This window comes from Populus alba, chromosome 7 (genome assembly GCF_005239225.2).
Source record: "Populus alba chromosome 7, ASM523922v2, whole genome shotgun sequence".
NCBI lineage: Eukaryota > Viridiplantae > Streptophyta > Magnoliopsida > Malpighiales > Salicaceae > Populus > Populus alba.
This window is the reverse complement of record NC_133290.1, coordinates 250,232-261,835: the sequence shown is the minus strand read 5'-3', so window position 1 is coordinate 261,835 and position 11,604 is coordinate 250,232. Positions and strand designations below refer to the sequence as shown.

Below are 11,604 nucleotides of genomic sequence, written 5' to 3'. Positions count from 1 at the left end.
AAAATCATCAGAGAAAGAAATTTTCAAAGTGTTTTTTACTTATAAATACATTAAAATAATTTATTTTTTTAAATTTTAACAGCAACGCATTAAAAAAATATCAATTTAAAAGAAAAAAATAAAAAAAATATTTTTAAAACAAAAAAATAAGAAGGACCACAGTAAAAATCTAAATGATAGATTAAGGTCCCATTTGTTTGCTGAAAAGTAGTTTCCTCTTTTAAAGTGAATTCGGGAAAATTGAATTGTTTTTCAATGTTTGGTAATGTAGTGGAAAATAAGTTGGAAAATATTTTTTAGTGTTTGGTTATGTTATGGAAAATGAGCTGAAAAATAACTTATTAATGTTTTATTTTTCTCAATTTTATTAAAATAATGAGGAACAAATCTTACAAATTAAAAAGTTGAATGGGAATGAAATTAAAAAATATATATAATTTCATAAATTATCTAAAATAAAATAAATAATAAACAAAATAATAGAGATTAAATCTAAAAAAAATAAAAGATAAAGAAATAATAATAATAATAATAATAATTAACATTTCATAAATTATTTCAAATAAAATAAGTAACAATCAAAAGAATGAGGATCAAATTTGATAGATAAAAAAAATTCAATAAAAAAATGATAAGGGAAAAAAAATGACAATTATAAAAATGAGAACCAGAGTTAATATAAAAATTAAATTTTAAAAGATGAAATTGAAAAATAAATATTCAAAACAATATATATATATAGTAATCAAAAGTTTGAGGACCAAATTTGATATAATCAGTAAATAATATGATATTTCTAAATTTTTCACAACTTCTGGAAAGTGTTTTCCGCTCAAATTTTTCAGGAAAATACCTTCTTATAAACCAAGCCAAATTTTTCTTTGACTGAAAAATATTTTTCGTTGACTAATTTTTTAATAGAAAATAAATATAAAAAAATTTGGAAAATAATTTATTAGAAATTACTTTTCGAAAAATAAACATAGCCTAAAAACATGGCAACTTTCTAAAGATAAATTAAATTTTTTATTTATTTTTTAAGGTTGCACATGTCATAAATAAATAATCCCTAAATACATTAAACATGTAATTATAGATTTAACATAATAATTTTTTTATGCGTGTTTTATCTTTGAAAACATAAAAACCATTGACTTCTTTTTAAAGTTTTTGAATGACAGGTAAAAAGATTTTCAAAGACTGTGAAATTGATGATTGATTTTGCTCTGTTTGGTCTTGCCATGCTTATAAGTCAAGCAATTGTTCAAACTTTTTTTTTTATTTAAATCAGATTAAAGTTCAATCCATTTTATTTTTTTAAAATTAAAATTAAACCAAACCAAATATTTTTTAAGTTTTTAAATTGATAGTTTTTGTTTTTTCTCTTAGTTTACTATTTATGCTTGTCCATGTCTTAGAATCTAACAATTTATGTATATAGATCACCGATTTTGTTGAAATAGAAGTTGAGTTTTTAGAAATGTGGTTCTATCGTGTTTTATTAAAAATTAATTATTTTGTATATTTTAGATGATATATTGATTTTAAAAATAATTTTTAAAAAATAAAAAAAAACATCATTTTAATGTATTTTAACACAAAAAACACTTTGAAAAACAATTACAACCACACTCTCAAACATACCTTGCATGCAAACTCAAATAGTAAATATTTTACTATTTCTTTCCCTTCTTCCTCTATAAGATAAATATTAAGCGTGTATTTGAAAGTGTAGTTGTGGTTACTTTTTAAAATATTTCTCATATAGAAAATAATGTGAATATTATTATTATTTTTTAAAAAATATTTTTTGAAATTAACACATGAAAAATGATTTGAAAAATATCAAAAATATATTAATTTAAAAAAAAATTAATTTTTTTTCAAAAACGCTTTTCAAATAAAAAACCAAACACCCTCTAAATCCAACCTGAGAAACACATGATTTAAAACATGACTTAATCAGATTTTAATTTAAACAAAAAAAATATTAATTCAATCAAATCTAATTAATCTAATGGCATGACTCTTGACATAGTTGATCTAGTTAAGCCTGATTCATTCAATCAAAACCCAGCCCAGATGAATTTTCATTTTAAAAAAAAAAAACAATATTTTAAATTCGTTATGACTATCCTATTTCTAAACAACCTTTCGTACGCAGCAGAGGCCTCGGGGCAATCCATGCCGGGATTTTACTTTATAAAAAAGTGAAGTCGCCCAAGTTTCCGTATTGGTCAACGCTCCGACGTCCAAAATGAGGCCTGCAAGACTTGTATGGAAGCGCAGATGCCTCGTAAGAGCATATACTTTTCTTTTTTGACCGGTGATACAGCTCCCTACAATGGCGTCACCGGGAAGGAACACTAAGAATAAAGCCCCCTTTCTAGCCAGTTGACACGAGACCAGTGGACCGCAGGGGTCAGTCAACTGCTGAGGACTGGGAGGTCAATGGAGGCAGAGCACCCCCTTCTACGTAGTTAGGGTTAAAGAAGTTAATTAGGATAACTAAAAAGAAGGAAACCTGTTGAAGAAGAAGACGAAGAAGAAGAAGAATCAGAATCTGTCTCCCTTTGCTTCTATCGAAAGAAACCAGAAGAAAACAGGAAAAGGAAAAGCTTTTTAGTGATTGCGTGTTTGAGATTGGATTGTTTTTTTTTAAAAAAGATATTAAATTGGTTTTTTTAATATTTTCTAATAATATTGACTGTTGGAAATAAAAAAAATAATTTATAGTTAAAAAAATAATTTTAAAAAGCATAGGACCGCAAAATCATGTGAAGGTTTCACCAGTTGAGGAGGAAGAAGAAGAATTTGTCTCCCTTTGGTTCTATAGAAAAAACCAGAAGAAAAAAGGAACGAGTGTTTAAAATTGCGATAGCTTTATTTTTTTTATATTTTTTAAGATATTAAATTGATTTTTTTAATTTTTTCTAATAATATTTACGTGCTGATCTCAGAAATTAAAAAAAATATTACACCACAAAATTAAATATGAATTAACTGCGTAGTAGATTGCAATCCCAGATTACCTGCTCATCAGCATTACCGAACAAATCCTGAATAGGAGACCAAAATTATATAATTATAATTAAAAAATTAATATTAAATTATAAACTTGAATTATTAAAAAGTAACTGTAGCGTGGTGTTCTCATGATATAGTATATTACTAAGTTACAACTTACAAGTACTCTGTCATGGATCAGAACAAAAGTTCGTTTCTAGTGAATAAAAAATAACAATTTAAACTTTAATTTGGACCCCTTAAATTTTACACTTTAAAAATATTTTTAAATTTTTAAATTTTTTATTATCTTTTTATTTGTTTTAAATTTAATTTTTTATATTTTTATATTATTTTAATACGTTAATATCAAAAATAATTTTTTAAAAAATATTAATTTAATTTTTTTAATAAAATATATTTTAATAAATAATTATAACTTCATTCTAATTTAATTAAAACATGACCGTTTGTCTATATTGCAAAGCAAAGGCTAACAAACCACTGTAATGAAAAAAAAAAAATTATGAATTTATTTGATGTATGATTATTATTTTAAAATATATTTAAATGATATTTTTTATTTTAAAAAAATTAATTTTTAATATCATTAAATTAAAACAATAAAAAAATAATTTGAAAAAAAATAATTTTTTTTTTAATTTTAAAATATAAAAACAAATGGGATATATATTTTTTTCATAATACATCGTCCATCAACACTCTTGCTCTCTCTCCTCCCTGTCCACCGCCCCACCTTGGCTATATCCTCCTCATAATTCAACGTCCATCAACACCCTCCCTCTCTCTCTCCATGCCCACCGCCCCCACCTTTTTCTTTAGAAATTTAAAAAGTTAATAGCATTTTCTATGCTAATAAAATCGAACAACAGCGATGTCCTTGTTTACTAATTTTAGAAAGAGAAGAGTTATTTAACTTAGTCCTTGTAGTTTAATATAATCAATCTTTTAATCCTCATTGTCTCAAAAACTGTATATTTAATCCATATACTCTTAAATCCAATTAAGATTTCTATCCCTTCAATTTTTGGGTTACGAATTTATCAAGTCAACTTGTCAAGTTAGTAAGGACTAATCAATTAAGATTTGAAAACTATAGGGATTAAATTTACAATAATTTGATCGTCTTCATAGAGAAGAAAACTGAAAGAAGAACAGAAAAGAAAATAATTATTTGCTTTATTCTTCTTTCCGCGTTGCCTATCTGTCTCTCTCTCTCTCTCCCAAATATAAACCCAAGAAGAAATTTCCAAACCCTAAAAAAAACACACACACGCATACAGACAGGTATGTGAATGTTTATTTTGATTTTTTCTAAATTTGTTTGTTCTTCCTATAATTTCGATTACGATCTGTGCTTATCTCTCTTAATTTATTTTTTCTTAGTTAATATGTAGGTGTTTTTTCCTCTTCATTTCCTTTCCAACTTCTTTTCTTCTTCTCTCTCTTTGTTTTAAACCAAATTTTAGGTTTTCTTTCTTTCTTTCTTTGATTTTCTGTTGTTGATGGATAAGGAGAGTGAGCATCTTAATTGTGGGGTAAGCTCTGATTAATTAATGGGTTTTTGTTTAACTAACTGGTAGTAAATATTTAATTAGAGTCGTTAAAGTTGGTTTAATTGTGTTTCTCAGTTTTTTGTTGAAGTAATGGCAGAATTAATATTTTAGTTTTTGAATTTTTGTATCAAAAATGTGTTAATTATGCTAAATTGTTGTCAATACGTGAAAAAGAACAAGAGAAGATGCTTAATTTTGAGGGATTTTTTTTATAAATTCGTTCTTTTTTGGGATTTTTGTTAATTAGAAGGATAATTTCTTTGAATATTTTTTTATGTTATATTTGTTTCTTTGATTGTGGTTTTGAATACTGAATGAATTTTTTTTTTTTGGTGGAATGTATAGGCACATGCAACATCGCCTGGGTACTTTGCACGATTTGAGAGAACAGGTGGTGGCGAAGAGGAATTATTTCTGAAGAAAAGTGGCAAGATGCGTCGGTGGCTCTGCTGTACCTGTCAGGTAGAGGAGTCTTACCAAGAACATGAGAATGAGCGCATCAGAAGCACGGGGAACTTTGGTGATGGTACATTACTCTGAACCTTAACTTATCTTCTTGTTCACAAACTGCCGGTAATAAGGGAAAGGAACGGAAGGGAAAAAAGAATTTGCATCCATGTTGATTATAGGATTCTGAAGTCGACTGTTTGGTCAGTTAGCTTTTGTGGTGCTTATTGTTTGTAAGTGCGGTGTTTTAATTAGCATTATGGAATGGTTAAATTCATTGATATGGAGAGAAACTTTTTTACAGTGTTTGCCAATCTGATCTTTGCAGTTTTGTGCGGGCTATGTGCTTAGATCTTTTTGAACAGCATATAAATTTGATTCTTAGAATTGAGAGATCTGAGGATGATGGTTTTGATACTACAACTTAGGTTCTGTCCCTATTAGCACATGATTTGGTTATGATCTCTCTAGATAGCAGCTTCTTCTATTACGTTACTTGGGCTCCTAGCAACTTTCATTAGATTTAGTGAATTTGGTGCCCATCACATATACACATGCATCTACATTCATTGCGTCTGTTTCAAAGTCCAGCTCTGTCATTTATGGGGTTTAGTTTATTTAGTGTGGTTTCTTGTTTTTAACTTTCTATTTTGCCTTTCCATTTGTGGCATCTCAGGGTATCCTAAAGGCTCAAAAGTATCAGCTCCTGCCAAAGCAGAAGTACAGAAAGAAGCACCACCTGTTGAAGTGCCTGCGTTGTCTTTGGAAGAACTGAAAGAAAAGACAGATAATTTCGGGTCTAAGGCATTGATTGGTGAAGGTTCCTATGGAAGAGTTTATTATGCAAACTTAGAAAGTGGAAAAGCTGTGGCCATAAAGAAACTTGATGTTGCCAGCGAGCCGGAGACAAATGTTGAATTTTTGACCCAGGTGTGTTTTCATTTTAATGGGAAAAAGATGACTTGTATCTGATTCGGCTCTTGTATGATACTATTCTGTTCTCTGCATTTTCCCTTTTGGTCTCTTAAGACATCTGAAATTATTTACCCAGGTTTCCATGGTGTCAAGATTGAAACATGAAAATTTTGTGGAGTTACTCGGTTACTGTGTAGAAGGAAATCTTCGAGTGCTTGCATATGAGTTCGCAACAATGGGATCCCTCCATGACATATTGCATGGTATGAGCTCATCTTTTCTGCTCTTCGCTTACTGTCTATATTCACTAAAAAAGTCCTCTAGAAAATAAATACAATTGATTAACTTTTTATATTCTTGCAATGGCAGGTAGAAAGGGAGTTCAAGGTGCACAGCCAGGACCAGTGCTTGATTGGATGCAGCGAGTGAGAATTGCTGTCGATGCAGCAAGGGGATTGGAATACTTGCATGAGAAAGTACAACCTGCTGTGATACACAGAGATGTCAGATCAAGCAATGTGCTTCTGTTTGAAGACTTCAAAGCCAAGATCGCAGATTTTAACCTTTCAAATCAGGCTCCTGACATGGCTGCTCGCCTTCATTCAACTCGAGTTTTAGGAACCTTTGGTTATCATGCTCCTGAGTAAGGCTTCTGTAACTCCTTTTCTTTTCTGTTGCCATGGTTACTGTACTTTACCATAAACTGCTACAAATAAGTGTTATCATAAAATGCAGTTTACAAGTACAATTTGATTTTGAGTGATTCCAATATGTTCCCAGCCAAATCAATCCATACCTGGACAAATTTTAACTACATGGATAAGGTTTATCTATAGCATCATGTTTGCTGAGATAAGTTTTGTTGTTAAAATAATTTTTTTGAACGATTAGAGAATTTGGATTGGCGAGTGGACATGGAAACACCTGAAATTCTAGATAGGGCATGGCTCAATACATGTGTATATGTGAATGCATGGTAAAAATTTATATTATTTGAGCTTCCAGATTTAATTGTAATTACATTGGTTTCTTGACACTTTAAACTTTCATTCAATTGTTAGAGATGGGTGCACTTTTGGATCTCAATCGTTCCAATTTTCCAGTAGATGGATCCCACAAAGAAATGATCTGTCACTTGTTTTCCTGCTTATCTTTTTTTTTTTCTTCCTTTTCAGGGGCGTAACATCATTATTTGTCATTGGAAACTATTTCTTGGATGTTTAAACCTTTTCTCTCAAATATGCATCCACTTGTTCTGAAATTTCCATTTCATTGTATCTTCATCTCTTCATGGTATAATCTCTTTGTAAATAACTGTTATTTGTTATGGAATGCAACTGATTTTTGGCTATTCTGCAGGTATGCAATGACTGGACAATTGACACAGAAGAGTGATGTTTACAGTTTCGGAGTAGTTCTCCTAGAGCTTCTTACTGGGAGGAAACCTGTTGATCATACCATGCCACGTGGACAGCAGAGCCTTGTTACATGGGTGAGTTTCTTGACTCGTTCGTAGCCGTATTATCTTTTCCTTTTCATTTAGCATATTTCTTTTGGAATCTTTTCTTCAGCATTCAAGAAGTTTGACATCAGCTATGTTTTTTGTTAGGCTACACCAAGACTGAGTGAAGACAAAGTTAAACAATGTGTAGATCCAAAGCTGAAAGGAGAATACCCCCCTAAAGGAGTTGCCAAGGTATCATTTCTCTCATGAATATTGTCAACAATTGAATACTTGCGGGCTATGTTAAGCACAGTTGACAATGTTTCTGCTCGTGCATGGTATTGTTAGCTTCTAATGTTATGGTTGTTTTCCCTTTTGCAGTTGGCAGCTGTGGCAGCCTTATGTGTGCAGTATGAATCTGAGTTCCGGCCAAATATGAGCATTGTTGTCAAGGCTCTCCAACCACTTCTGAAGGCTGCCGCTGCCGCTCCTGCTCCTGCTCCTGCTCCTGCTCCTGCTCCTGAGACCTAACCAAAGAAATCAGTTTCTTGTGTTGGAATTTCTGCAACTTGCACGGTCTGGTTTCATGCGGATTTCTGCTGACAACTCTATATATTTTTAAAATTTTTAATATATGAGATCGGATGTGTAGGTTTGGGGTGTGCTGTTTAGTGCTACTGGTAAGAATTCTGTCTGTTGCTTGCTGGTATCGCTCCAGGCTGCTGATAAAAAAAAAATGTTGATTACTGTTTGCTTTCAAACGATTCTTTTGTGCTCATTAACAAATGTTGTTCATAATTTACTGAAACTTTGCGGCAATGCCCTTCTGCTGGGCTTCCGCCCTTTTCATTCCTTTCTCTTCTCCTGGCCTGAGCTATACTGTACATGTTCTATTGGAGGCGAGGCTTCTTGACTTGAGCTGAATTTGTTTTTTTATTCATTCCTCCATTGATGACTTTTTTGAATTATGTAATGGTTTTCTTGCTTCCAGAATAACAAAAATTCAAGCACGAGACCACTAAGAATGGTGGGCAAAAATGTGGGCTGCTCTCAAGCATTTTTTGAAGAATGTTTGGAAATGCGATGTAAATTATGTTTTTTGAAAAAAAATTTAATAAAAAAATTAATTATTTTTTATATATTTTGAATTGTTTTAATGCATTGGTTTTAAAAAATAAAAATATATATTATTTTAATATAAAAAATATTTTAAAAACCAACACTATAACCTCCCCTCACATAGTGATATTACATCAGCCCCGCTGTACTGAAAGAATAGCTTTTTTTTTCAATGGGAAAAAACTTCATTAAAAAAATCTTCACAAAAACTTTTAAAAACCCAAAAATTCTCTACCAAAAGAATTCAAGAAGTGGTATTTCTATTAATTGCCACGAGTTCTTTTACAGCAGAAAAAGGGCCATACTGGAACTTTCTAATATATCTAAGGTTAGTATTAACATATTTTAAACTATAGTATTCGAAAATGAACATTTGAGAACCTACAAGGATTAGATTATGTTTTTTATTTTCAAATTAAAAAAATTGTATATACAGATTTTTTCAATATAATTAGTGTAGTTAAAAAAGTTTTAAGTGAGATTTAAAATGTTTATTCATACATATAATTAAATAAAACGAGAACTATGTATGTTAATAAATGAAAAAAAATCATAAATGAAAAAAATTCATACATATAATTAGACTATGTATGTTTATTCATACATATAATTAATAAATGAAAAAAAATCATAAACGATTACTTAAAATAAAAATAAAAAAAATTAAAAGATAGGATGTAGATCAAAATATTTAATCTTACAAGCCATGATATTAACCCAATTGTGTTTGCAAAATTTATTTATTATAATATTTTTTTATTCAAGTAAATGATAATAGAAATAGAGACACAAATTAAATTTATTGAATAAAATAAAAAGGAAAAAAAATTATACAAGGTTGAAAATATTAAAAATATTATTCAAAAAATAAAAAATAAAGTTCATCTATACAAAAAGATTAAATAAAAATTATAGATGAATCGGATAAAATCTTTAAAATTTAAATGTATAATAAAAAAAATATCATTTAAAAGAGGCTCTGTAAAAAAAATGAAAAAAGAAAAAGATTATTGATCTAGATATAAATAAAACAAAATAGAGAATATAAAAAAGCATTAATTAAAAAAATTTAGAAAAAAAAAAAGAAGAAAAAATTACGGCCAGACTGTTGGGCTGTCATTGAAGACATATAAAATACCTTAGTAATCGTAATAAACATATTTATAGCCTCAAAAAACCGTTCAAAAAACCAAAATCAACTCGAGCCTAAATCTGTTTTTTTCACAAACTTTAAAAGTAAAAAAAAACACTTAATATTAACTCCCTTCATCAAATGAAACCATTTGAATCAAACATCGACTATTTAATGGTCTGAATCGGTATCAATGATGTTTTTCTTTTCTAACCGTCAGAATTTGATGACCTTTATCTCTCCTCTCTCAATCAAGGACTAAAAAATAACAAAATAACTTTGGTACCAAAAGTAAATTTGAAAAAAATTGAGGCACTGAAATCGTATAATTTATGTTATTTTTAAAGTTAGGTGACCAAAATGTATTTTTTCCCAAACTTTTGGCATGCCATCCATATATGATGCCTAATTTTGATCCCTATTCTTCCAAATCCACCCTTGCTTAAGAAATCCATATCAATTAGCTTTCAATCAAGATCAAATTGCTCAAAAAAAAAAAATTAAGGACCAAAATGATTTTTTAAATGAACATGGCCATCCATAGTGTTTTTTGAGGGGTTGAATGGTGTCAGTTGCATAGTATTCACCCCCATAAAATTTTAGTTTTAAAGTAATTTGTAAATGTCTAAGATAGATAGATTTTTTGAATTTGTTAACTCTTCTCAGCCTAGTTATAAAATCCAAACTGATTAACCTGAAGTTTACAATGATTTAGGTTAAATAAAATATTAAAGTGATGTATCTTGAATCCAGGTGAAACTTAGCCCTTACTTTATTGTCTTTATTTTTTTTTTATCAAAATAAAATTGTTTTGATTATTTTTATTTTTTTGAGATCAACCCTAACTCATGATCCAAGTGAGTTAACTTATAACCCAAAAGTTAGGTTTCATGACTATAACAAGTATACTAAAACTGATGGGTGATTCCATGTAGCCCTCTTTATATTTTCTTATTCACCACTACAATTGATGACATTTTTGTTATTCACATGAAAATTTGTTTGCCTTTCAACTAAGTATAATTTTATCTTTCCATACGGTTCCTTACGCATTATGAATTTGTTTAACGGTATTTTGGTCGATTCAATATATTTTTAAGCAGTAAAATAACCAAAATACCCCTAGTGTATATAAAAAAAAATAAAAGGTGTCAAGTAGAGGTATTTCAATATTTTTATTTTTTAATACATAGTAGAATTACACATGTAACTTTGAATTTAAGAGATTTAATTTATTAGGGTCAGAGGTATTATGGTCTTTCATCCAATTTTTTTTTGTTAATTGTTAGTTTGTTCAAGGATAGTTACGTAAATGACCATTAAAATAAGATTTTTAACTTGAAAAAGTTGTTTGCACACATATTATGGTGGCACATGCGACAACTCTAGATGCTAAAAAATAAACTTTTATTATCTCATGTTATTTTTCACCGTCTCCTCTTCTATTTAAAGTGGCATGTGGTTTTCAAATGTTGTTAGTGACTCTTTCCCCCCCCTTCGTTTCTCTTTCTTAACCCAATAAATACATTATGGTCTTTGTTATTATTGGTATTTCAGATTTAATTCTTTTAGTTTTGATTTCTGTAATTTTTTCATTTTCCTTTTTATTAAAGTTTTGTTGTTTTTCGGTTTAACCCTAGTCGTTTAATTTGTATACATAATATTTTTCGATTCAGTCCTTCAACTTTAATTTTTTTTTTTGTCCTTTGTCCTTTGTCCTTTTGCCTGAGTTTATATGACTTTCAATTTTAACCTTTACAGTGTTTGCTTTTTCTACGATAATAATGGTTCCAATCTAATCACTCTTCTTCTGACTTTTTTTTTTGTTTCATTGTCAAAGTTTTTACAGTTTTTAATTTTATTTTTCAAATCAAGTTCATGACTTTTATTTTTCAACAACAACAACAGTAGTAATAATAATAAAATTAATATTAGTGATGGTAATATTAATAACAATAATGATG

At 29.1% G+C, this 11,604-nt stretch overlaps 1 protein-coding gene across 1 annotated transcript; it reads left to right on the top strand.

Moving 5' to 3' along the window:
• Window positions 1-4,154: 4,154 nt before the first annotated feature.
• Window positions 4,155-8,238, top strand: LOC118032096 (PTI1-like tyrosine-protein kinase 3). Its single transcript, XM_035036693.2, has 8 exons — window positions 4,155-4,314; window positions 4,929-5,109; window positions 5,707-5,960; window positions 6,082-6,208; window positions 6,315-6,588; window positions 7,305-7,437; window positions 7,555-7,641; window positions 7,771-8,238. The coding sequence occupies exons 2-8, from the start codon at window positions 5,016-5,018 to the stop codon at window positions 7,918-7,920; spliced, it is 1,119 nt and encodes a 372-aa protein (XP_034892584.1). The 5' UTR covers window positions 4,155-4,314; window positions 4,929-5,015; the 3' UTR covers window positions 7,921-8,238.
• The last annotated feature ends 3,366 nt before the right edge of the window (window positions 8,239-11,604 follow it).

Bases quoted from the DNA above. Each gene is read 5' to 3' on its own strand.
- LOC118032096 (XM_035036693.2), top strand. From the start codon at position 5,016: ATGCGTCGGTGGCTCTGCTGTACCTGTCAGGTAGAGGAGTCTTACCAA. The intron at 5,961-6,081 runs GTGTGTTTTCAT...TTATTTACCCAG, and splicing joins ATGTTGAATTTTTGACCCAG to GTTTCCATGGTGTCAAGATT. The intron at 7,438-7,554 runs GTGAGTTTCTTG...GTTTTTTGTTAG, and splicing joins AGCAGAGCCTTGTTACATGG to GCTACACCAAGACTGAGTGA.